Below are 26971 nucleotides of genomic sequence, written 5' to 3'. Positions count from 1 at the left end.
CTGTATTCCCAATACAAAAGATGCTTCACCCAAGTCCTGCATCGAGAACTTACTCGCTAACCATATCTTAGTTGATTGCAACATTCCTACATCATTCCCAATGAGTAGAATGTCATCAACATAAAGCACCAGGAATGTCACAGTACTCCCACTGACCTTCTTATACACGTAGGGTTTCTCAGGAGTCTTAGTAAAACCAAACTCTTTGATTGTACTATCGAATCTAAGGTTCCAACTCCTAGATGCCTGCTTTAGACCATAAATAGATCTCTGAAGTTTGCATACCATATGCTCACTTCCGAAAGATGTAAACTCTTCAGGTTGAGACATATAAATCTCTTCCTTAATATCCCCATTAAGAAAGGCTGTCTTGACATCCATCTGTCATATCTCATAGTCATACCATGCAGCTATGGCTAGCAATATCCTTATGGGCTTGAACATTGCAACTGGAGAAAAGGTTTCCTCAAAGTCAACTCTTTTTCTTTGAGTATATCCTTTTGCTACCAATCACGCTTTGAAGGTCAATACCTTCCCATCCGCCCCAAGTTTCCTCTTGTAAATCCATTTACACCCTATGGGAACAATTCCCTCAGGTGGATCCACGAGATTCCACACTTGGTTCGAATGCATGGAATTCATCTCAGATTCCATTGCTTCAAGCCATTTGGACGAATCGGCATCAGATAACGTTTCCTTGAAGGTCCTCGGATCACATCCATGGTTAGGCTCATCATGGCCCTCTTCAAGAAGCAGACCATAGCCTCATAGGTGGTCTCGAGACTCTCTCGGATATTCTAGGAGCTTGTATCTCCTCTCTTGGCTCTTCGGGTATGGGTTCTATAATTGTGGGTGTCTATCGAACCTCTTCGAGTGCTATCATCTCCCCTTTTCTATCCAATAGAAATTCCTTTTCCAAAAAAGTTGCATTCCTAGAAACAAACACCTTTGTTTCTTGGGGATGATAGAAATAGTATCCAACTGAATTCCTTGGATATCCCACAAAGTAACATAAAATGGATCGACTATCCAATTTATCTCCCACTACTTGCTTCACATAAGTAGGGCACCCCCATATTCTAAGATAAGAATATTTGGGTGGCTTACCCATCCATATCTCATATGGTGTCTTGTCAACTGCCTTTGAATGGACATTGTTCAACAACAGTGCCGCTGTCTCAAGCGCATATCCCCAAAAGGATGGCGGCAACTCCGTGAACCCCATCATAGACCGAACCATGTCCATCAAAGTCCGGTTACGACGCTCCAAAACACCATTCAACTGTGGTGTAGCAGGCGGAGTCCACTGCGAGAGAATCTCATTCTCCCTAAGATACTCTTGGAACTCGGCACTCAAGTACTCACCACCTCGATCCGATCGAAGTGTCTTGATGCTTCGTCCCAACTGTTTCTCTACTTCACTTCTGAATTCTTTGAACTTTTCAAAGGCTTCAGACTTGTATTTCATCAAATACACATACCCGTACCTCGAAAAGTCATCGGTAAAGGTGATGAAGTAGGCATGTCCATGCTTAGTGGTGATGCTAAGAGGACCGCACACATCGGTATGGATCAAATCCAATAACCCTGTGGCTCGCTCCACATGGCCCTTAAAGGGAATTTTGGCCATCTTTTCTTTTAGACAGGATTCACAAGTCGTGAGAGCATTAATATCAGACATATCAAACATGCCCACTCCCACTAGCTTGTTCATCCTTCTTAGGGAAATATGTCCTGATCGAGCATGCCACAATTATGTCGAATTTAGAGTATCTTGTTTTCGCTTGTTTGTTGTTGTTATTGCTTGGACATTGTTTAGTGGAATATCTTTGTATTTTAAGGTGTAGAGATCGTTTTCAAGTTCTCCAGTACCAATTAAACATTCATTCTTGTAAATTTTGCAAACACATTTGCTAAATAAACAAGAAAATCCATCTTTATCAAGCATAGAAATGGAAATAATGTTTTTCACCAAATCTGGTACAAACAAAACATCTCTCAAAATTAACTTAAAATCATTAATCAAAAGCAAGTAAACATCTCATATGGTCTTGGCAGCAACTCTTGCTCCATTGCCCATCCTCAAGAAGGTCTCACCTTCCCTGAGCCTCCTACTTCTTCTCATCACCTGCAAATCATTACAGAGATGTGAGCCACAGCCGGTATCCATTACCCAAGAAGTAGAGTTAATTGAAATGTTTACTTCAATATAGAACATACCGTTTCTAGAACTCTTCTGGGCAAGATATTCCCTGCAATTACGCCTCCAATGTTCAGGCTTCTTGCAGTGATGACATACATCAGCAGTCTTGTCAGCCTTCACTGGTATGGCTGCCACAACGGAACTCGGAGATTGCCTCTTCAAGGGTACGTTCTTCTTGGGACGTTGGAAAGAACGCTTCTTTCCTTTCCCACATGGATCGGTCTTCGTACCAGATGAAGAACCCACATAAAGAACCGGCTTCTCTTTCTTGATGGTGGACTCAAAGGTCACAAGCATGTTCACCAACTCCTCAAGGGTCGGCTCCATCTTGTTCATATTGAAATTCACCACAAAAGGATCAAATGAGCTAGGCAGTGAAAACAGCAACACGTCGGTGGTCAGCTCCGAAGGCAACATCAAATCCATGCCAACGAGCCCAATCATCTTTAGACCATGCTCATGGACCGAGGCCCCATCTCGTATGCGCAAAGTGATCAGCTCCTTGACGGTAGCATGCCTCAGAGGTCGAGTCTGCTCACCAAAGAGCTCCTTGAGATACAAATGAATGTCAGCAGCATTCTTTGCATCCTCAAAACGCCTCTGCAGCTCATCATTCATAGAAGCCTGCATATAACACCTGGCTTTCAAGTCATGGTCACACCAATCCCTGTAAGTCTGCAATTTCTCAGACGTGCAGCTAGTCGGAGCCTCAACAGGGGGCGACTCAGTCAGTGTATATGCAATCTTTTCCGAGTTCAAGACGATTTTCAGGTTTCTTAGCCAAGTGAGGTAATTAGGTCGGGTTAATACGTGTTTTTCGAGTATAGCAAACAGTGGATTGCGAATCGAAGACATTGTCAAAAATTGTACCGAAAAGTAAACAGATAAATGTTAATGACTTTTTTAAAATATTTAGTAAGATATAAAGTATGGACTTTTACTTTATAAATGTTTACTCCCACTGTTTTGATATCTTTCACTACCCTCTAGTGAAAACGGGAAACTCCTTTCCTCAGTAGGTACGCAAGGTCCAATTAGCGAATTATGATCCCGAATAATATCAGTCAATCACAATTCCTAAAAGGTAGTTTCCAATTGCATCACCATGCAACCCTCTACGTAAACTTTTGTCTCAGGTTTGATTAGGACCCAATAATATGACGTCGTTCATCTTTACGTGTCAAGCCTTACCCATCGATGTTGAACCTTAATGGACGGTCGTCATGAGTTCCCTCAATAATATGAGCCGAAATCATGGGACTTCTACGTAGTTCAAGCACCATGTCAATGGATGTCACAGCTTTCCGGCACCCACGCCCCCCCCCCCCCCCCAATAATATGAGCCGAGCCCCGAGCACGGGTAGCGTTCTTCATGCACCCATTGTCGATGGAAGACATGGAAATTATAAACAAATTTATAATTTCCCTTTTCGGGCTTGATATTAATTTTGAATCTTATTCAAAATGAGGGTTTTTAATTTTGAAAGGTCTCATCATTAATTTTATTTAAAAGCTCGCCATGTTTGATCGTATGTTTGCCGGATTCATGCAACTTTGTTATTATCATAATAATAACGCAGATACTCATTATTTATAACATATCATGCATATATTATAAACAGTAAACAAAACAAGGATGATCAATCGCCCTAATACTAATGGCCCGTGTGAGCTAAGCACGGGCCTAGGTCCAATCCTAGGGAAATGCAAGGGATGCAAATGCAACTATTACATAAGCTTCCAATATTTACATGTCTTCGATCTTCATAATCATCAAGGCCACCATCTTCCAATCTTGATCTTCCACTATTCTAATATTTACAAATAAATATCCATGGCAAATAGGGATACATCTCATGGGGGTGGGAACGGGCCATAAACCAAGCTCACTTTAAATTTGATAGTTATTACAATCATTCAACACAAAATATCCAAGCATACACCTAGCAAATTGGGCTTGGGCTTTTGATCATCCTTCATGCATAATATTACATATCATACAACATCAATTAATTATCACAATAATTAATTGATCTAATATCATATATCTTGATCCAATCACTAACCGCCACGATTATAATCTAAATTAACAAAGTATACAAACTCCTTTGTCTACTTTCTAATTAATTTATTTATAACCGAATTTCTTGTAAATAATCATTTACTATAAATAATTAAAGTCCAACTTCAATTATTTATTTCATGAGAAAATATTTGCAACTTTTATAAATTTAAACTTAAGGGCCCAAAAAATCATTTTTCACCAAAAACATTTTGGCCCATTTAAATTTCACAAATATGTTAGCCATCTCATGGCCCAACAACTTCAAGGTCCATGACACTTTGATAATCCAAAACACTTTTGAAAACCCTAGTCGTCATCGCCGTCGCCGGATTCCGGCCAACAAAATTTTTTTATTTTAAAGAGGGCGTTCGGGCAGCCCCTCGGGCTGCCCTTGCTGCCCGAAATCCCCACTCAAAAACCTTGATTTTTTTGTTGCAAAATTTATTTCAAGCGGTTAGAAATCGACCTCAATATAATATTATGTATTTGCTACACCAAAATTGTAACCATAGCTCGGATACCACTTGAAAGAGGATCTGTTACGGTGTCGGTAGCGCAACGGAAGTTTCAAAAATCATATTTTATAGGGAAGAAAACCGAGCACCTATTAGTGGTCTAACAAATACAAAACACAAAATATGTCATACATAGGGTGTTTTAAAGATATTATCTATCAATCTTAAAAGATTGATGTTGGCTCCAACTTAGTTATCAAACAACTAAGCTCTTGAAGGGATGAGTTGATCTACAAGCTTCCTCATTTCCTTCAAAATTAGGCCCACCACTTGCTAGCTAGAACCCTTCTTACTTTGCACTAGAAAAATAAGAAGATTTTTCTTTGAGAACTGATTTCTTTCCTCAACAATTGAAGAAGAAAAATTGAGAGAAAATTGGAAGGAAAATCTCTCAAGGTTTCAGCCAAGTGAGGAGTGGAATGGGGAGAAGGATGACTAGTCTTGGTTGTGTAAAAAGCTAAAACACTTTTAGTATGCCAAGCCTTGGAGATTGAAAAAGTAATCTCCAACCCTTCACCTCCCATGCATGCAATTTTATTTGATTTTTAACAATTAAAAATCCATGGACTTAATTTATTATTTAAAATAAATTTGAGACTAATTAAACATTACTTGAATTTACTCAAGTCACTAGTTGAATAATTATTTTACTATTGGGCTATACAAGACCCAATATGATTTAATTAATTCAACACTTGAATTAATTTAATTATTTGGACTCTATTAGGCCCACTAGTGTTTAATTAATTCAACACTTGAATTAATTTAATTTAGTCCATAATAATATTTATGAAAATCACAATTTTCAAATACATTATTTATTTGGCCAACTTTTAATTTAGGAACACTTCCATAAATTAAAAGTTACATTTCCCTCATAAAAGTCATACTTCTATTTTTCCTTACGCTTATAAACTCATTTATAAGCCGTTCAACACATTGAACTATTTTACTTCTCAACAGGATCTAGAAAGCTAGTACTTGTGTGGCCCTCAATGGTTCATTGATACAACTAGCCGTTGGTTCACATCTCCATGTGATTCGGACTAAACATGTCCTTATATGAGCATACCCCAATTGCTCTATTTTTAATTATCAACTCTTTGATAACAAGAACGTCAGAACTCAAGTCTGATAGTACTCAACCAATCATGTTAAACGCCTAGCAGCATCGCTTACATGATTCCCTAGGTATCAAATGATGGTGCCTGCAAGAACCATTCAATTATGGTTAGCGTAAAGTACGGTCCCTTCAACTCATATATCCCGACCGATTCGACAACCATTGATTTATCGAGAGTTGCCAATGAATCGATACTATGTGTCATGTCGTAGGATGGTGTAATCTATAAAACCCATTTCATAATTACCACCATATTCTGATCAGAGATTTCATACTACATACACATGAGATCACATAGGATATCCACACCCGAAGGTAAGCTGTGAATCCCCGACTACAATGCATCGACTCCTATATGTTTCGACAAAACACCCAACCTTGCCATCTGATGACCCCATGAGAGTCGGTAAACAAGTCAAAGTGTAATGCTAGCACATATAGTCTCAATGTTGTCCCGGGTCATAAGGACTAATGGTGTACAACCATAAACTAGGACGTTTCCAGTCGATAAGTGAGAACCACTTGGAAAAACCTTTATGGAGGGTTGTTCAGTGCACTCTACAAGGAGCACCTATCTGCATGTTCGGACATCACAATGTCCCCTACCAATGAAATATGGTACTCACATCGCAGATACTAGTCTCGAACTCGAGCGGCCTATATCCTTCTTAGCGGCGGCTGAATCGACTAGGAACTGTTTAGAATATACAGTATTCCAAATATGAGTTTCATGATACTCATCATATGAGCATCTCATATTCTTTCTAATATTTGTATATTCAAGGGCTTTATCTATGCAACTAGCATGTGTATACAGATAAAAAAGTGCCAAAACAATAATTTCAAATATTATTAAAATAAAGATTGTTTATACATAGAGTTTAAACATGAACCCTCGGCCAACACTTGGCTCGACCGGCACCTACTCTAACAATTTGCATGTTTGTTGTTTGATCTTGACTCGAAAGAGAATAGATTAAATTTAGCTTCAAAAATATTAATCAACACACGGTTAAATCGACTAGAAATAGTATTCGGTTTCAATGTGCGATTTTAGGCGACATCTGTAATTCCATCGTTGAATAATGCAGTTTTTGTTTGATTAAATTCAATTAGAAATAATTGGACTGTTAAACGAAAATAGGATTATAAATTCTAGAAATAGATTTATAGTTAATCCAGGGAATTTCATCGTATCATCGAATAATCTGTGGTTAATTAATTCTAATGCGTGACAATAATCAAAGTTTGGACCGTTGTGTGCTCCGATCATTTTGTTGAATTTGAAAATTTCCCAAGTGTCAACCTGTTCTGAAATTTCGCTCTTAGTCATTAATTTAGCATAATTTAATTTAAATTAATTAGTTTAAATTATCATCAAATCACTTGTTATTATTTGCCTAGATTAAATCGAATAAGTTAGATCTTGGTATTTAAATAATAGTTTATGTGGGATCGATACTTGGAGTTGTCGTCCATTTACTATAACTTGACCTAGTCCACTTGCTAGATTTTTTCCCAACCGAAACAGTCGGTCATCCATTCAACTCTATCATAAGCCTGATCATATCCAACTTGAAAGTCATCAGACTTTCTCTGCCTCGAGATCTCTCATGCAAAGTATGAAGACACTCAAAAGCTACAATGATATTATCATGAGTTATTAAACGTCCCTACACAAATGCACTTTGTTCAATTGAAATGATACTTTGAAGCTGTTTATCATTGCCTCTGAGATAATTTTAGTGATCACATCGCAAAGACTCACTGATCCGGACTCATAAACCGATCTAGGTTGACTTGATTTCGGTATTAGCCAACTGTTAGTTTAATAATAACAATTATTATTATATTCAGATATCATTAAATTATATACGACTCTCCACCGATTGATTTTAATTCGGAGAGAGTCTGACTTTTTTTAATTTGGTAAAAGACAGTGACTTAAAGGACAAGATGGTCTTTACACATGCTTGTTGTTAAAATAAAAATAAAAAATTAGCATTATATTTTGACCAAATCAAGATTCGAACCATGTGTTTTGCACAACTAAATGTCTTCCCAATGCATTAGTTCACGTTTGATTGAATATTTACGTAAATAATTATATACATATCGAATTTGGGTCGATTTGTTCTTATTTAGATCAAAGTTTTCGTATTTGGTTAAAATTTTCACATTTGGATCGAGCATGAGTCGAATTTGTCATATTTTGGGTCGCTTTTTTCATATCTTGATAAAGTTTTTCACATTTGGATCGAATTTGAGTTGAGTTTTTCATATTTGAGTTGAGTTTTTACATATTTAGGTTAATAGGCGAGTTTTACATATCTGAGTTTGAGATAAAGTTTTATGTGCGAGTTAAGTTTGAGGTACAATTTTTATTTTGATTAATTTGGGTTTTTATTTTTATGAACAAAATAATAAAATTACGATCAGTACATTTTTGTGAATTACCAAATTTCCCTTATTTTCAGTGTGAAAAATGTTTTCGTTCATCAAGTAACCATCCTCATCCAAATCCTTCCCCATTTCATTATCTTTTTTGATGTCCCGTGGTGGATGCGGCAACTGCGACGGAGCTACCTCCGACGCACCGAAGAAGAGGCAGCGCGTGGATACCAATCACTGCCTCTCCTCCGCCATCGAATCGTCTCCCTATTCTCTCCACCCCGTCGCTTCCGCCTGCGGTGGCGGATTCAACGACGCAGCGACTGCTGACGTCATCCTCCGCCTTCACCCCGATCGTGGAACTCCGCTTTTTGTATCGTCCGACGCCTCCTCCGATACCAAAAAACTCCCCGCTACCACCGTCGATCGGGCCGAGATTCAGTTACATCTTCATTCTCTCGTTCTTCGCCGCTCGAAGTATTTCGCTGCGTTCCTGTCGGAACGGTGGCAGCACCAGGATGATTTCTCTTCGAACAATTCAGGAAATTCGCGAAAGCAGTATCGATTCAGTCTCTCGGTTCCGGAAACTGCTGATTCCATCGACAATTACCTGAAAGTTCTCCAGCTGCTTTACTCCGATGATTTGTTGTCCTCGATTGGTAGCGTATCCACAGTCCTCAGTATACTTCCGATTGCGCTTGAATTACTCTTCGAGGATTGCATTAAGGCATGTGTTAAATTCCTGGAGGCAGTGCCGTGGAATGAAGATGAAGAAGAAAAAATTTTGGATTTGATTCCTTTACTGAGTGACCAAGAATCCAAAGAGCTTCTTGCTAGGGTTTCTCCGGCGAAGAGTGATTCATCAGAGGAAATGCTTCACGGGTTAGTACGTACTGCAATCTACAATAGCCCTAGCATGGCCTCCGGGAAAGCGTTTGTTGTGAAGCTGCTGAAGGATTTTTCCTCTAAGGAGTTAGCAAGAAGGGTTTTGCATAAGGAGTTTGAGAAGAATTTGAGAATAGTGAAGCAGGCCATGGAGGAGTACTCGAGTCCCGACTTTAGAGCAAATCGTCTTGCACCGGAGGCGATTCAGAAGGTGAATCTGTACACTGCTATGAATTATGGGAAACACTTGTTGTGGTTGGTGGAGAGGATGCTTGAGCTGAAAGTTGCGGACTCGGCTGTGAAGGCTTGGAGCGAGCTGGCTTCCTTTACTGCAGACTTGCACAAGGCGTTTCATGAAGGTCCTTGGAGAAATATGCTTCCGGGACTTCCTTCTGTCGTGCTTCGGTGCACTAGCAAGCTTGCTAATGCTGTCGCAACGGGCAGTGTTTTGGCCACTAGACAGGTTTTCTCCCAAATATACTTGCCTTTATCCTTCAGATGTCGACCAATGTTTTACAAGACATCCTGAATCCATCTGATATTGTCTATTCTGTTTCTGGGAACTATTTATTGATTTGGGGAGGAGTCGCAATTCAATTATACACTGTGTTGTACTGTTTTTCCTAGTTTGGTTTCATGTTTTTATGTGCTAGAAAATCCATCACATGCTGTTACTCAAAATTTTATAGAACCTGTCAATTTACAGCTCAAGTGTGCACAACAGGTGAGAATGAATCTTGTAAGAGATTGGCTCCCGGTTTTGATAATATGCAAAGACAAAGACAGAGAAAGTGTGTCATCGCCTATGGGGCCGAATCACAAAACACTCTACCTCGAGCTGGAAGAAACATTCTTGAGAATTATATCAACTCTTCCTATGTCAGATTCTCAAGACTTGCTACAGCAGTGTCTTCGCTTTTCAACTCGTGTCGGTGATGACTGCCCTCATTTGGTTGCGGCTTTTACTACTTGGTTTCGTCGTGCAAACAGACCCCAACAGTTTGAATCATGTGAGTGACCCTGCAATGTTTATATAAAAGCTTGGGAACTCCTGCTTGAATGGTGCATAAATCTTCTGCAAAGCGAGCAGTTTGTATATTTTCTGCAGCAATGACCACCTACTTATCAACTCGAAGGCAACCATTTCATGATTATTGACTGGTTGCGAACTTGCGTGTCGTTTCTGTTCTAGAACTTTGAGTTGTAGAGTTCAGATACTTTTTTTGTTTAAATCGTGAATGTATAGTTTTATGTGCTTTTGGAACCTATGTGAGTACTGTAACACCTGTTCCATATCGGATTCCAGTGCTGTGTTTAAGTTATGGTTCAGAGACTCTTTGCCATCTCTGTGAATGCTGTGACACCCGTTCCATATCCGATTCTAGAGTTATAATTTGGTTGTATATGCCAGAGACTCTTTGCCACCTATATGAATACTACAAGACCCCATTTTTCTATTAGTAGAATGGGAGGAATAGCTTCATAAGATGGAAGAAACATTCTTGTAGCTACTTAAGATGATGGTCTACCATGCATAGACTGGCTCAACAAGCTACTGCGATGCTAGCATAGACTGACCACCTCCTAGTATGGAGGGGCTAGATCTGACCACCATATGATCAGATTTGGCTGATGACGTTCGGCAGCATCGAAAAAACTGGCTTTACATGGATCCATGTGAGAATACTTGAGAGACAAATATAATGTTCTCGGCAAGTCTGACCTGATTCTGTTACTGTAATGGAACATGTATCGATTATTACAAGAACAAGCAACCAAAAGAGATGCAACGAGAAAGCTAAACCTTGTAAAGTGTCTAGATTGGTAATGTATCCAAAAGTTCCAAAATCTTATTCCACAGAACATTAACGTGGCATCAGAAGAAATATAGTTTCATCAGACTACACAAGCTTCATTAGAAAGAACGACTCGATAACAAAAACAAAGAGCTAGACAGGTTGGACTTGGGACGTCAAGTCTTCATGATATTCGGCTAACTCTCCATTGTTACAGAATTAGAGATTTTATTGTCAGCTTCTACACCTACATTGGGTTAGGTGATCCTCTTTTTGCTTTTGCTCAGCGTGAGGGCACACGACCCTACAGTAGACCAAATCGAACTGTTTGGGACAAAGAAACAAATCACATTAGGCGCCTTGCAAAGTTTCTGGCCGTTCCTTGGTAAGTTCGAGCGAGCAATCCAACTCCTATCCCGACGCCAAGGCAAACACTGAGGCCAATGCCTACACCAACTCTTACTCCAGCATTGAACCATGATAATTCTCCATCTTCACCTTCGAAATTCTCCATTCCTGAACATAGACTGCAGTTACCTTCCTCTTCCAGTTTGTACTCCAGGCCATTCTGAGACTGCAAAATGCACGGTGCAGGAAAAGAGTCAGTGGGAACTCTAGTTTTGTTATCTTTTAGTGTTTGAACAAAACATAAGAGGAAAAACATTCAGAAAACAAGAATTTGATACTTGAGAAATTGCTACTAGTTCATTAAAACCGAACTAGTCTGGTAAACTAGGTCTAGTTTTCACGATTTGATTTGTTTCTTCAAGTTTAAGTAGATGATATGAAGCAAAATTTAAGGAGGTGATAACCATGCGAAACCAAGAACCACATCAATGCATCATGCAGCTATGGCCTCGAAAGGGGTATTTATAGATGGACACATGCATTGAGAAAGCAACCATGTGTAAAAGTTCTCTAGATTAAAAAACTGTTAGCTTTACACATGGTTGCTAATAAGGGAGGATCGACTCGAATGGACACATGCATTGAGAAAGCAACCATGTGTAAAAGTTCTCTAGATTAAAAAACTGTTAGCTTCCTCCCTTAAAAAACTGTTAGCGTTCAAAGTTCCAAATAAGGGAGGATCCCCAAGTTCTCTAGATTAAAAAACTGTAATATTTTATGCGTAAATTTCTGTAAAGATCCATTTCGAATTAATTACTACTGCAAGGTGATACTTATGTTTCATATGTGTGTTATCATCTGCACTAGTGGACCCTGTTGAGGTTGAAAATTGCATACCATATGACAAAGATATTAAGGCCTATAATTATGATTCTTCTGCATTGAAACACGTGCCATCATCGATTTCACTATCCTGAAAATTTTAGGACATGTTTTTAACTATGTCCCAAGATTTGTGGTACCAAGAAGATTTTCTGCAAGAATTGTTCATTTTTGTTCAGCAACCATGCAAAGGCCAAGACTTGCTAAACAAGAAAATCCCACATTCTAACAAGCAAATAAATCAAAAGGGTAACCAAATTCCATTGAAGCAAATTTTTTTATGAATCCACTAATCCGATGACAGGTACCTGGATTCCGAAGGCAGCCGAGGAATCACCTTTCTTACTTAAAATTGCCTCATATTCTGGAATAGAATCCAGCATCCCTCTCCTCCTTTGCTTCTTCCCGTGACCAATCTGCAAAGTTTTAGTCAATATAATAGGACTACTTGAGTAACAACCAGCCACATAAACCTCGATAGCCGGCGAAATTGAATCCAAACCCGCATGATGATTTTGATTCCCCTTAAAAAACCCAGCCTCGACATGTACATCTGATTCACAATTCATACTCCAACCCTGCCAATGGTATTTCGACTCACAGATGAATCCATTGCTAGGACAGAGCTCTAACGTCCCAGATAGAACCAGCACATCTTTACAAAAAATCTCAAATTTCACACTCCCTGCCATCCTGATACTATCGGTACTCACAAAAGTAACCTCCTCGGATCGTTTATCTAATCTGTCCCTTTTCAAAAGGGATGACACACCATCAGCATATATGCTTGTCCTAATACCATTGATCTCTAAAAGAGTATCCCGATTCAATGGAACGTAGTTCACTGTAAGACATTCAGGAATTGAATAATCCTGAATCACACATTTGCTGAATCTAACATAAAAAACTCTCAAATCAAGCCATGCTAGAGATGCCTTGTTGTTGATGCCTTGCTGGTGAGAAGAGTGCCTAATGAAAGTGTTACCATTTACGACAGCCCCGTTTTCGTGGTGTTCCTCATCAGAATCCTCCATTTCTCTCAAAGAAAACGACACTTCCACTTCTTCATGGAAATCCATTTAGCTCACTCAATGTAATGGACTGAGAGAAGTACTCACGGGAGTGGGAATTAAGATTTTTGTATCTGGAAATAAGACCTGAAAAAATGCAAGCAGAGCAATATGAAAGAGATATAAAACAAGCGTTCCACGCATTTCAAGAAACAAGGAAATACGGAATAAGCCACTTTCCAAGAAACTACGAAGAAAGAAAGTTGAAAGAACAGAATTGTGGACAGGAAAGAGGGGGGAAATAAGCAAATTCCTCCTACAAGAAACCAACGGACTGACGGAGGAGTTTAAATGGACAAAAACTTCTCAAATTTGCACTAAAGAAACAGATATGAGAACCACAAGGAAAACCCTTTAAGAAAAAAAGGTGATAAACGCAACTCGAAACGAAAAAACGTGGAAGGATTGTAGGTTGAGTACGAAAAAAATGGTTCCCTGATGCAAAGATTTTGCTTTTATTGTTGCATCAAACAGAAAGTAAGAAAAATCTATGAAGCATAGAACAAACCAAGAATCCAGCTACTAACTTGCCTGATAAAAAGAGCCCGAAAATGAGGATATAAAGTAGGTGTTCGGGAGAGATATATATGAAACAGTGGCAATTCTTAATAAAAGAAAACTCCAAAAAAGCACAGTAGAAATCCAACAAAATTGATTACTTAAAAGCCGAGGTGTAATTTCTCCAAATCTTTTATACTAAGTTCCTTAGAGCATCTCCAACCGTCCTCCATAACGAAGGAATCCTTCATTATGGAGGATGAAATCTTCTCCAACCGTACTCTATTTGTTTCCTCCATTTTAGAGTATGCAACAGTGATTCTCTATTTATGGAGTATCACTGTTCATATAGAGGATTGAAAAGGAGTGAAAAATAATTACAAAATAGATATTTTAAAAATTGCCATATAGTCCTTTTGAAAATTAATAAGCGAATTACATGTAGTTGTGCCATGTTTAGCGAATTAATTAAGTTTAGTTAAATAATATATTATGAAATTAATTAATTATATGTGTGTATGTGTTCGGAAATGAAATAAATTAAAAAAAATTATTTGGTAATATTTAGAGGATATGAGTTGAAAATGAAATAATTAAAGAAATAGAGTATTTGGTAATATTTAGAGGATATGGGTTGGAGAATGTGTTTGAAAATAGAGATCATGGATCTCTATTTTGGAGGATAGAGGATGAAAAATAGAGGATATGGATTGGAGATGGCCTTAGAAATGTATCGAATGGAACTAGAGTAAAATGGCTTGAGCTGCATGGTCAATGGAGACATTAATGACAAATGTAGAACCAAAAAAGTGCAGTAAAAAAACACTTGATTTTACCACCTCCCGATACGCCACAAAATGTGATTACATATCAGAAAACTTGAATGCCCGCCAAACAAACCCAAAAAAATTAGCCAGCACTAATAAATAGTGAACCAAGAATCCCAGATGCTTTACGTGCGAAGAAAAAGTTTCCTATCTTGAAAAAAAATACCAAAAATCATAATTTAAAATGACGAAAGAATGAAATAAAAGCCCATTACTGCCCATAATTAAATGTGAGCCATCACCATACGACACCACCCTTCTCATTCAGTGACACGCTAGAAAACAAACCCACTCCCCAGCCCCCAGCAAACCCCCAAGGCGTGAAGTGTGTGCTTCATGCTTGCTGTTGGATTCAGAATGAAATCCAATAGAACCACATTTATGCGTTAAATAGCACTAAATTTGTAGGCAGCCCACCGTCTCAAGAAATTTCTCTCGAATTGAGTTAAGAAATGGTGGGTTCTTGAATTGCTTTAAGCACATGCTGTTGGATCTCGATTTTTTACGCGCCCAAACGCAGCGGAAGTTTTAAAATTTTTAATTTATTTTGACAATCAAAATATGTTTATGTTTGAACACTTGTATGTTTTAAGATAAACATTCATGGGGCGTTATAATCGTTATACATTTGGTGAATAAATCACGTGGCTCCAATTAATCCGTTATAAACGGATTAGCTCTTGATGAATCCCTACGAACTTTCTTCGATGAACTCCTTGTTTGATCCTCCTATCAAGTCCACGACTAGATCGCTTGATCCTCTTCCAAATTGCACTAGAGAATATGAAAGACATTTTACGTAGGAGATCAAAGTTTGAGAGACGACCCAAACTTCTTCCTCAAGAGAGGTGGCCAAATTTTTTTTCTTTTGGAAGAGGGATTCTCGAAATTATGATGGGTGGTGGCTAGGGTTTTGACTTCTCAACACTTATTTATAATTAACACATGACCTAATACATATAATTAACATTAATGAGCTTGATTAATTAATTGATCTAGTCCAACTAGTTTAATTATTTTAATCAAAGTTCATTAAACTTTAATTATTAAGTATGTTGGACTTGTACTCCTACGAGCCCATTAAATATACTTCCCACCAATTTTAATTTAATATTTAATCAACTCAACTTTTGAGCTTAATTAATTAAATTCATTATAAATTCAACATTTGAATTTATTATTTAACTTATAAATTCAACTCCTTAAATTTATATCACCTCCAAAATTTAATTTATAATAAACCCAACATTTGAGTTTAATAAATTAAATTCTCAAATTTTATAAATTCAACTCCTTGAATTTATTCTCTCAAAATTTAATTATCATAAATTCAACTCCTTGAATTTACTATATAATATAAATTCAATTTCTTGAATTTATTCTCTCAACGGGAACAAACGATCCAGTTCTTGTGTGACCCTCAATGGTTCAGGGATACAGCTAGCTGTGGGTTCACAACTCCTTGTGATTCAGGACATAATTCTTTATTCGGGCTTACCCTAGTTAGCCTCATTCTTTTCATCAACACCTTGATCAAGAATGTCAGAGCTCAATTCTGATTGTACCCATCGGATCATGATAAGAGCGTCTAGTAGCACCGCCCCATGATCCCCTAGGTATCACTGATAGTGCCTGCAAAAACCAGTCAATTATGATTAACGTACAGTACGATCCCTTTATCACATATATCCCGATCGAATCTGCAACCATTGGTTCATCGAGGGTTGCATATTAATTCGATCACTATGTGATAACTATAATAGTGGCATCGCGTGTACTATTGGAGAACTCCTTCTCTAACGTACATCTCATACTCTGGCCAGAGATTCCATGCACTATTATTACATCAGATCACATAGGATATCCACACCCGTAGGTGAGCGGTGAATCCCCGACTACAATGCACTGGCTCCTATATGTGTCGCAACTATACCCAACCTCGCCACCTGATGACTCTCCTGGAGCCGGTAAACGAGTCAAAGCACAGCCCTAGCATATAGAGCCTCAGTGTTGTCCCGGGTCGTAAGGCTAATGGTGTACAATTATAACCACAGACTTATCATCTCGATGAATGATAACCACTTGAAAAGTCTGAGGGAGGGTTGTTCGGTATAATCATCATATGACTACCAATCTTCATGTTTGGACATTTCTATGCCCTTACCAAGAAACGCAGTACACAACATCACAGATGCTAGTCTCGAGCTCAAGCGACCTTTATCCATGTTTTAGGCGGCTGAATCGACTAGGAACGAATTTAGGTCATACAGTGTTTACAAACGAGTTTCAACATCGAATTACGATTCATTTGTATTAAAGTATAATCAAGGTCTTTATCTATGTCTGATAACATGGGTATACAGATAAAGAATTAACAAACCATGAAAATAATGAATTATATTAAAATAAAGATTGTTTATTACAACTGAGTCAATAAAATCCCTAGGCAACAGTTGGCTTGCAGGGCATCTACTCTAACAATCTCCCACTTGCCCTAGAGCCAACTACCCATAAACTTTAATCACATTGCTTCGCGATGCTTTTCAAACAATGGTTCTAGTAAGGGCTTTGTAAGTGGATCAGCAACGTTATCTGCAGAGGGGACTCTTTCGACTGATATATCTCCTCTTCCCACAATCTCCCGGATGATGTGGAACTTCCTCAGTACATGTTTGGATCGTTGATGAGACCTTGGTTCCTTTGGTTGCGCAACGGCACCAGTGTTGTCGGAGTACACCGGGACTGGATCAACTCCATTAGGAATAACGCCCAACTCTTGGACAAAATTCCTCATCCAAACTGCCTCTTTGGCTGCAGCAGATGCAACAATGTATTCAGCTTCTGTGGTGGAATCCGCAACGGTGTCTTGCTTGGAACTTTTCCAAGATACAGCCGCACCATTAAGCATGAATACAAAATCAGAGGTCGATTTCGAATCATCTACATCACATTGGAAGCTAGAATCAGTGTAGCCTTCCAATTTTAATTCTCCACCCCCATAGACCATGAACAAGTTCTTAGTCCTTCTCAAGTACTTAAGAATATCTTTCACGGTCTTCAAATGCATTGGACCAGGGTTCCCCTGATATCTGCTTGTAACACTCAAAGCGTAAGCAACATCAGGACGTGTCGATATCATACCATACATGATACTACCAATGGCTGACACATATGAAATACATGTCATCATCTATATCTCTTCATCAGTTTTGGGACACATAGCTTTAGATAGAGTAACACCATGACATATTGATAAATATCATCTCTTGGATTCTTCCATAGAGAATCGCTTTATAATGGTATCGATATAGGTGGCTTGGGTGAGTCCCAACATCCTTTTCGATCTATCTCTATACATTTGTATTCTCAATACATAGGAGAATTTACCTGCAACCATACTAGGAATGTCATGTATTTCATGGAGAATTTACCTGCAAACCATACTTTAGTTGATTACAATAATCCTACATCATTCCCAATGAGCAGGATATCATCAACATAAAGTACTAGGAATGTCACTGCACTCCCACTAACTTTCTTGTACACACACGGTTCTTCAGGATTCTTAGCAAAACCAAACTCTTTGATAGTGCTATCAAATTTGAGGTTCCAACTCCTTGATGTCTGCTTGAGATCATATATTGATCTCTGAAGTTTGCATACCTTATGCTCACTTCCTACTGATGTGTATCCCTCAACTTGAGACATATAAATTTCTTCTTTGATGTCTCCATTGAGGAATGCAGTCTTTACATCCATTTGTCATATCTCATAGTCATACCATGCTGCTATGGCTAATAGTATTCTAATGGACTTAAACATAGCAACTGGTGAAAAAGTTTCCTCATAGTCAATTCCTTGCCTTTGAGTATAACCTTTTGCAACCAGTTTTGTTTTGAAGGTCACTACCTTCCCATCCGCCCCAAGCTTTCTTTTGTAGATCCATTGGCATCCTATAGAAACGATTCCCTCAGGTGGATCCACTAATGTCCAGACTTGGTTTGAATGCATAGAGTCCATTTCTGACTGCATGGCTTCGGGCCATTTGATTGAATCGGTATCAGATATTTCTTCTTTGAAATTCATTGGATCACATCCAACACAAGACTCATCATGGCCTTTTTCATGAAGAAGCGTATATCTTGCAGGTGGTCTCATAACCCTATCAGACTTTCTAGGAGCTTGTACTTCAACTACTCGTTGTTGGTGATTAGGTTCAATTACTATAGTTGAGGGAGTATCTTGAATTTCTTCAAGTTCTATCATCTTGCTTTTTCTATAATAGAAATTCCTTTTCCAAAAAGTGGCATTTCTTGAAACAAACAATTTTGCTTCAGTGGGATGATAGAAATAATATCCAACAAAATTCTTTGGATATCCTACAAAGTAGCACAAAGTGGATCTACTATCCAATTTGTCTCCCACTGTCTGCTTCACGTAAGCAAGACATCCTTATATTCTCATGTAAGAATATTTGGGAGTTTTTCCCATTCATATCTCATATGGTGTTTTATCCACTGCTTTAGTATGGACATTATTCAACAACATTGCCACAGTTTTAAGCGCAAAGCCCCGAAACGATGTACACAATTCAGTGAATCCCATCAGGGATCGAACCATGTCCATCAAGGTTCGATTACGACGTTCAGAAACGCCATTCAATTGTGGTATTGCTGGTGAAGTCCACTGTGAGAGAATCTCATTCTCTTTTAGATAACCCAAAAATTCATCACTCAAGTATTCTCCACCTCGATCAGATCGAAGTGTCTTAATACTCCTTTCTAGCTGTTTTTTTAATTCAGATCTGAATTCTTTGAACCTTTCAAATGCTTCAGATTTGTGTTTCATAAACATACTCATATCTCGAATGGTCATCAGTAAAGGTAATGAAGTAGGATCGCCCATATTTAGTGCTAACACTTAGCGGGCCACAAAAGTCTGTGTGAATCAAATCCAGTAGACCATGCGCACGTTCTACGTTTCCATTGAATGGAGTCTTTGTCATTTTTATTTTTAGACATGACTTACAAGCAGGTAGAGAATTTATGTCTGACAAGTCAAACATGCATTCTCCCACTAGTTTGTGCATCCTTATTTGGAAAATGTGACATAGTCTAACGTGCCATATTTGTGCGGGATTTGGATCATCTAACTTTCTTTTGTTTGTTGTTGAAATCGTGTTTACTTGGACATTCACTTATCATTTCCAGAATATTTCTGGCGCATATAATTTCTTATGTTCGGACTTCTTGCAGTGAAATAAATATGTTCTGACTTATCGAGTTTTGTATGCCCTTTAAGAGTGCTTCAGAGTTTGCCTCTTATTTGGGATTATTTTTTTATTGTGAGGAGCAGAACATTTCTTTCCCTTACCTTATGGGCTATTTTTCGTCTGACGAGAGGCCCATTAGAAAAACAACAATTTCATGTTTTATGGTGATCTCATAAGTCATAAGCGTATTGACTAACTCTTCAAGGCTATCATCTATCTTATTCAAATTGAAGTTCACCATAACCCCATCAAATGAGGAAGAGAAAGACAACAATTTGATGTCATCAAGTAACTCATTAGGAATCACATATTCCAGGCCCACCACATTCTCAATAAGCCAGTCATACGTACATCACGCTCATGGGCCAAAGGCTCATCTTGCATACGTGTAGTCATGAGCTCCTTGAAAGTAATGCGCATCATTGTATGAGTTTCATGCACCATGCAACTCTTGCACGTGCATTCGAATGTCAGCAGCATTCAACATTTTCTCAAATTGTCCCTACAGTTCATTTGACATAGAAGAGAGCATGTTACACTTTAGCTTGCATACTATGGTCCTACCATCCTGCATGCTTTGTCAGTTCAGCAGGACTGACAATAGTGTGTATGCCATTTTCTCCGAATTCAGAACAATTTTTCCAACCAGTCTTGAAAATTAGATTCGATTAGCTTGTTAATAATAAAAATGGATTACGTGACGAAATCAAAAATATACTGATATGGAAACAGAATAATGGCTGCTGATAATTTTAAAATAATTCTAAGATATAAAATATGGATTTTATTTTATAAATATCTCTCCCACTATTTTGACATTTCCACCATCCTCTGATGAAAAAGAGAAATCGTATTTCCTTAGTGGCACGTAGAGTCCAATTAGCCAATTATAATCCCGAATAATATCAGCCAATTATAATTTCTAAAAGGTAGAATCCAATTAGCATCCCTATGCAACCTCTGTGTGTTTTGCCTCACGTTTAATAAGGACCCAATAATATGACGCCGTTTATTTTCGCGTGTCAAATAGACCCATCAATATTGAATTGTAGTAGACGGTCGCCATGAATTCCCCCAATAATATGAGCCAAAATCAGTGGGATTTCCACTCAATTCACATCATATGTCCGGTGGAAGTCACAGCTTTCCGGCTTCCAGGCCTCCCCAATAATATGAGCCAGACACTGTCCGTGGGTAGCGATCAACATGCAACCACAGTTGATGGAAGGCAGGGAAAAATTAAACTCTTTTAATTTTAACTTTTACGGTTTGATATGAATTTCAAATCATATTCAAAATGAGGGATTTTAATTTTAAAATTGTGTCATCATTTTAATTTTTAAAAACGCATGCCACGAGTTTGTATGTTTGCCGGATCCATGCAACTATATTATCTAATAATATACATACTATCTAATAATATACATACATGCATACTACTATATATCGCATATATATCATAATATGACATTCAACAATAAATAAGGATGATCGATTGCCAGCACTATTAGATCCATGTGAGCCATACATGGATCCAAGTCCAAAATCTAGGTGAATGCAGGGATGCAAATGCAACTATTACAAGAGCTTCCAATATTTAATATGTCTTCATCTCGTCCATTGGACCCACCATCTTCCAGTCTTGATCTCCCACTATTTCTAATAATTACATTTAAATAGCCATGACACATAAGGGATACATCTCATGGGATGGGAACGGGCCATAAACCAGGCTCATTTTAATAATATCAAATATTTAAAAAATGAAAAAAACAGTAAAATATCCTAACATACACCTAACACATTGGTCAAGGCTCTCGATCATCCTTCATTCATTTAATATCAAATATTAACATCAATTTAATTAAACTAATTTAATTAATTGATAAATCATATATCTAATAGTTTTATCACTAGCCACCACAATTATTAAAGAATTTAATAAATTAAATAAAACCTTTATTTAATTTCCAATTAAAACCATAATAATTGATTTCTTGTAAAACTCAATTATACCATAAATAATTAAAATCATATTCTAATTATTTATTTTACAAGAAAATTTTTAATTTTCCAAAAAGTAATTTTCCAAAAAAAAATTGAACCAATTTTCAAAAATATCAATTTTGCCCAAAAATTTGAAAAATCAGAAAATTGCACTCTGGTCCCAAACAATTCAAGCCCACCATTCAGCACGCTTCCAGAGACGATCTCGGATAGCCACCCTCGTTGCCCGCCCGCTGCCCAAACGTTTCGGGCAGTGGCGGCACTCCTGTGCGCGCTAGGGCGTGTGGCGCAACGTTCAGCGTGCGGACGCTCCACACGCTGCGCGCTGCGCAGGGCATCGCACGGCGTGCAGACGCTCCGCACGCCGTGCTTCGCCTGCCGTGCGCGCAGCCACGCGCTGATAGCGCTGCCCTGGGCGCAGGTCTGCCTGGAACAGTTCCAGGCAGATACAAATTTTTTTTTTCCTGAAAAAAAAATACTTTTGATGGTGCATCAATTTTTCTGAAAATTTTCTTGTGTTGTTAGAAACAAATTATTCAATATAAAAACCATATGTTTTAGAAAAACCTTGGCTCTGATACCACTGTTGGATCTCGGTTTTCTACGCGCCCAAACGCAGCGAAAGTTTTAAAATTTTTAATTTATTTTGACAATCAAAATATGTTTATGTTTGGGCACTTATATGGTTTTAAGATAAACATTTATAGGGCGTTATAATCGTTATATCTTTGATGAATAAATCACGTGGCTCCAACTAATCCGGTATAAACGGATTAGCTCTTGATGAATCCCTACGAACTTTCTTCGATTAACTCTTTGTTTGATCCTCCTATCAAGTCCACGACTAGATCGTTTGATCCTCTTCCAAATTGCACTAGAGAATATGAAAGAGATTTTACGTAGGAGATCAAAGTTTGAGAGACGACCCAAACTTCTTCCTCAAGAGAGGTGGACGAATTTTTTTTCTTTTGGAGGAGGGATTCTCGAAATTATGGTGGGTGGTGGCTAGGATTTTGACTTCTCAACACTTATTTATAATTAACCCATGACCTAAAACATATAATTAACATTAATGAGCTTGATTAATTAATTGGTCTAGTCCAACTAGTTTAATTAATTTAATCAAAGTCCATTAAATTTTATTTATTAAGTGTGTTGGACTTGTACTCCTACAAGCCCATTAAATATACTTCACATCAATTTTAATTTAATATTTAATCAACTCAACTTTTGAGCTTAATTAATTAAATTCATTATAAATTCAACATTTGAATTTATTTTTTAACTTATAAATTCAACTCCTTAAATTTATCTCACCTCCAAAATTTAATATCTAATAAACCCAACATTTGAGTTTAATAAATTAAATTCTCAAATTTTATAAATTTAACTTCTTGAATTTATTCTCTCAAAATTTAATTATCATAAATTCAACTCCTTGAATTTACTATATAATATAAATTCAACTTCTTGAATTTATTCTCTCAACGGGAACAAACGATCCAGTTCTTGTGTGACCCTCAATGGTTCAGGGATACAGCTAGCATTGGGTTCACAACTCTTTGTGATTCAGGACATAATCCTTTATTCGGTTTTACCCTAATTAGCCCCATTCTTTTCATTAACACCTTGATAAAAATTGTCAGAACTCATTTATGATTGCACCAATCGGATCATGGTAAGAGCGTCTAGTAGCATCACCCCATGATCCCCTAGGTATCACTGATAGTGCCTGCAAGAACCAGTCGATTATGATTAACGTACAGTACGGTCCCTTCATCTCATATATCCCAATCGAATCTGCAATCATTGGTTCATCGAGAGTTGCATATTAATTCGATCACTATGTGATAACTATAATAGTGGCATCGCGTGTACTATTGGAGAACTCCTTCTCTAACGTACATCTCATACTCTGGCCAGAGATTCCATGCACTATTATTACATCAGATCACATAGGATATCCACACCCGTAGGTGAGCGGTGAATCCCCGGCTACAATGCACTGGCTTCTATATGTGTCGCAACTATACCCAACCTCGCCACCTGAACTCTTCTGGAGCAGGTAAACGAGTCAAAGCATAGCCCTAGCATATAGAGCCTCAGTGTTGTCCCGGGTAGTAAGGACTAATTGTGTTCAATCATAACCACGGACTTAATCCTCTCGATGAATGATAACCACTTGGAAATTCCGAGTGAGGGTTGTTCGGTATAATCATCATATGACTACCCATCTCTATGTTTGGACATCTCTATGCCCTTACCAAGAAACGCAGTACACAATATCAAATATGCTAGTCTCGAGCTCAAGCGACCTTTATCCATATTTTAGGCGGCTGAATCGACTAGAAACGAATTTAGATCATACAGTGTTCACAAACGAGTTTCAACATCGAATTACGATTCATTTGTATTAAAGTATAATCAATATCTTTATCTATGTCTGATAACATGGGTATACAGATAAAGAATTAACAAACCATGAAAATAATGAATTATATTAAAATAAAGATTGTTTATTACAACTGAGTCAATAAAATCCCCACGCAACAGTTGGCTTGCAGGGCATCTACTCTAACACATGCATGGCGCCGTCTGGTATAAAAACCTCGGAATTTAGGCTGTGAAAATGTAAATTTAATGATAACACATGTGAAGTTACTCAGCCTATGATTTGAAATCTACCCGAGCTAAATTTTTTTAACAAAAAACAAAATAATCCATAACAATTAAAATCATAACTATGATACATGTTCATCGTAGTCTCAAAAAGTTTCTCATTAACAAGATCTTCATTAATTTGGTTATTGAACTCGTAAGATTCAGAAACCGACAAAACATTGACAATGTAACATTATATCTCCATCATCCTGCAAGAAAATTTAATGAAGATCAAATAAAACTAAAATCTCTAAAACCATTCATTTAATATGTTAGATGACTAGATTAAATATTTTAAAACTAAAAAATATACAAAGATAATCTGTAGACATAATCTTACTATTGAAGATGTGATCTACGATTTTTCGAAGTATAATATTCATCAATCATAGAATCTGAGTCTATGTTTGAAGCAAACTCTATCTCAATGTAGATAATCATAGAATTTGTCAGAAAACAATCTCCCATTTTACTACGAAGAATTGTTTTAACATGCTTCATAGCCGAAAATGCACGCTTCGTAGTTGTCGTGGAAACAGGCAAAGTTAAAACTAGACGGATCAACTTTTCAATCAATTTATAATATTGCAACCTTTTTGTTTCAAATAACCCTCGGTACAATTCTGAGATAGTAGACATTTTCTGAAAATCTTCATGACAAACTACATCGAGCTCAAAATGTTGTAGTTGACACCTCAAATGATGCATTTTCTGTTTAGTGAAGTCCTCGGGATAATACTGCTCAGCGAGAATACAAATCTTGTCAATGTTGAACCATTTAAAATTATCTTTTGGTTCCAAAGCAGAGATGAGAATTAGAAGTTCAACAATCTCATCACTGAATCTAGATTTTAACTTTTCCAACTGAAAATCTATTGCAACATTAAATATATCATAATGAAAGTGATGTTCAACTGTGATGGTTTCTTTTTTTGGCATGAACGACTAGAATGATTATAAGAGAACTCATCTCCGGTATATCGATATCCAATCTTGTGCAAAATGATTTTACACACGAAAGAAGAATATCAAAACTATCATTTCTCAATCTCAGGAAAAGTTCATTAGTCGTAGATACCAAATCCATTGCACTTATCATATCAAGAGATTTTTTTTGCAAGGCACGACAAAGCAAATTTGTGATCTCCATAATTTTATGCATCAAATGCAAAATAAAAATAAAATCAAAAGACTTCATCACTATTAATGAACCACCAGCTTCTCCGCGCATTGAAGTAGAGGTACCATCAATGATAATGTTTTCGAGCACATTAATAGTTGCATCATACATATCTATCAAGCTACAAATAGAATTAAAATAGGAGCTCCAATGAGTAGTACCTGCTCGATGCAAAGTACCAATCTAATTAGCTCCTCGCCCAGTCTCGCGTTCAGTGACAACAATAGAACGTACAATTTTATTAACTTGATAAGATTGTTACTCGGCATTGCGCTTGGAAGAAGATGTAACAAGATTGACAATTGATGTGATCTCGCTGAAATGGATGAGCCGGGTAAGAAGTTCCAACGGATCAAATCAATAATTTTTAGTGTTTAGGAATTTGAGTGAAGATAATGACTGTGACAACACCTACAAACAAGAAAAGAACTCGTGAATGGGCGCCGGAGAAGTGTCCGGCGTAGCCACTCCGATGCTAAAGTCAGCAGGTTGAAGATGAACACAAGCAATACTTGAGAGAAAATATGTAAGTGCTTGAGAGTTAAAGGATTTCAGAGTCATTAAATGGCATTAATACCTATTATTTATAGTAAAAAAATAGGGTAGGTACCTCGATTCTCGTGCCACCTACTAAGTATGGCAAGTCGACTGCCCATACTTGTAGCTTCTGATGACTTCTAGGACACTCCAAGCCCAAATGATTCTGACAGATTAGACGGCTTGTACCAATCACACTCGAGTGTGGTGCAATTCTCGAGATGGCCCGGGTAGTAGGGTACCCGGGTATATGTCTGAGGGCCGGGGCTATTGGGCGATCACCCGGGTAGGGAGGAAGTGCCCGGGTCTTGCAGAAAGTGCCCGGCTTATTGGCCCTAATCTTGGCTATCAGAGTAATAAGCCGGGTTAATGATGATCCGGACCCTTATAGGGGTATCACCAGCCATCCCTAAAATAGTCGGGCTAGAGTCTTACTCGTTGTCCCCATCAATCATACTTGTACTTTGTAGAAACATAATTTAGAATGTGTAAAAGCATCGGGGGCTTCAAATATCCCATAGGTGAGAGGAGACACCGGGGCCTGATACCACTTAAGCTCAAGATAATATGCGGGGGCTCACCCTACCCAGGTTTGGAATAAGATGCCGGGGTCTCACACTGCCCGGTCTTTGCATGAGATGTCGGGGCCTCATATCTCCCGGACTTTGCCTATTATGTCTCTTAGTATCCTAGGGCAGTCCAAAAGGTGTC

General features: G+C 37.9%; 2 protein-coding genes across 3 annotated transcripts; one reads left to right on the top strand and one right to left on the bottom strand.

Annotated features, from left to right (window-relative positions):
- Window positions 1–8381: 8381 nt before the first annotated feature.
- LOC142541770 (BTB/POZ domain-containing protein At1g63850-like) lies at window positions 8382–10506 on the top strand. Its single transcript, XM_075648236.1, has 2 exons — window positions 8382–9645; window positions 9907–10506. The coding sequence occupies exons 1-2, from the start codon at window positions 8455–8457 to the stop codon at window positions 10198–10200; spliced, it is 1485 nt and encodes a 494-aa protein (XP_075504351.1). The 5' UTR covers window positions 8382–8454; the 3' UTR covers window positions 10201–10506.
- Window positions 10507–10981: 475 nt separating this feature from the next.
- On the bottom strand, window positions 10982–15076 carry LOC142541775 (uncharacterized protein At1g01500-like). 2 transcript variants are annotated; one of them, XM_075648243.1, is made up of 3 exons: window positions 15021–15076; window positions 12517–13365; window positions 10982–11552 (listed from the first exon to the last, which is right to left on the bottom strand). In XM_075648243.1, the coding sequence occupies exons 2-3, from the start codon at window positions 13285–13287 to the stop codon at window positions 11325–11327; spliced, it is 999 nt and encodes a 332-aa protein (XP_075504358.1). In that variant the 5' UTR covers window positions 13288–13365; window positions 15021–15076; the 3' UTR covers window positions 10982–11324. The 2 variants fall into 2 exon arrangements, with proteins under 2 accessions (XP_075504358.1, XP_075504355.1); XM_075648240.1 differs by lacking the exon at window positions 15021–15076 and having other exon boundaries at window positions 12517–13955.
- Window positions 15077–26971: the final 11895 nt, after the last annotated feature.

Source organism: Primulina tabacum, chromosome 1 (genome assembly GCF_025594145.1).
Source record: "Primulina tabacum isolate GXHZ01 chromosome 1, ASM2559414v2, whole genome shotgun sequence".
NCBI lineage: Eukaryota > Viridiplantae > Streptophyta > Magnoliopsida > Lamiales > Gesneriaceae > Primulina > Primulina tabacum.
Note: the sequence above shows the minus strand (reverse complement) of the source record. Positions and strands in the feature narration are given on the sequence as shown.

Excerpts from the sequence above, each read along its gene's own strand:
- LOC142541770 (XM_075648236.1), top strand. The coding sequence starts at position 8,455 with ATGTCCCGTGGTGGATGCGGCAACTGCGACGGAGCTACCTCCGACGCA. Across the intron at positions 9,646-9,906 it reads GTGTTTTGGCCACTAGACAG|GTGAGAATGAATCTTGTAAG; the intron begins GTTTTCTCCCAA and ends TGTGCACAACAG.
- LOC142541775 (XM_075648243.1), bottom strand. The coding sequence starts at position 13,287 with ATGGATTTCCATGAAGAAGTGGAAGTGTCGTTTTCTTTGAGAGAAATG. Across the intron at positions 11,553-12,516 it reads CGGCTGCCTTCGGAATCCAG|TCTCAGAATGGCCTGGAGTA; the intron begins GTACCTGTCATC and ends TGCATTTTGCAG.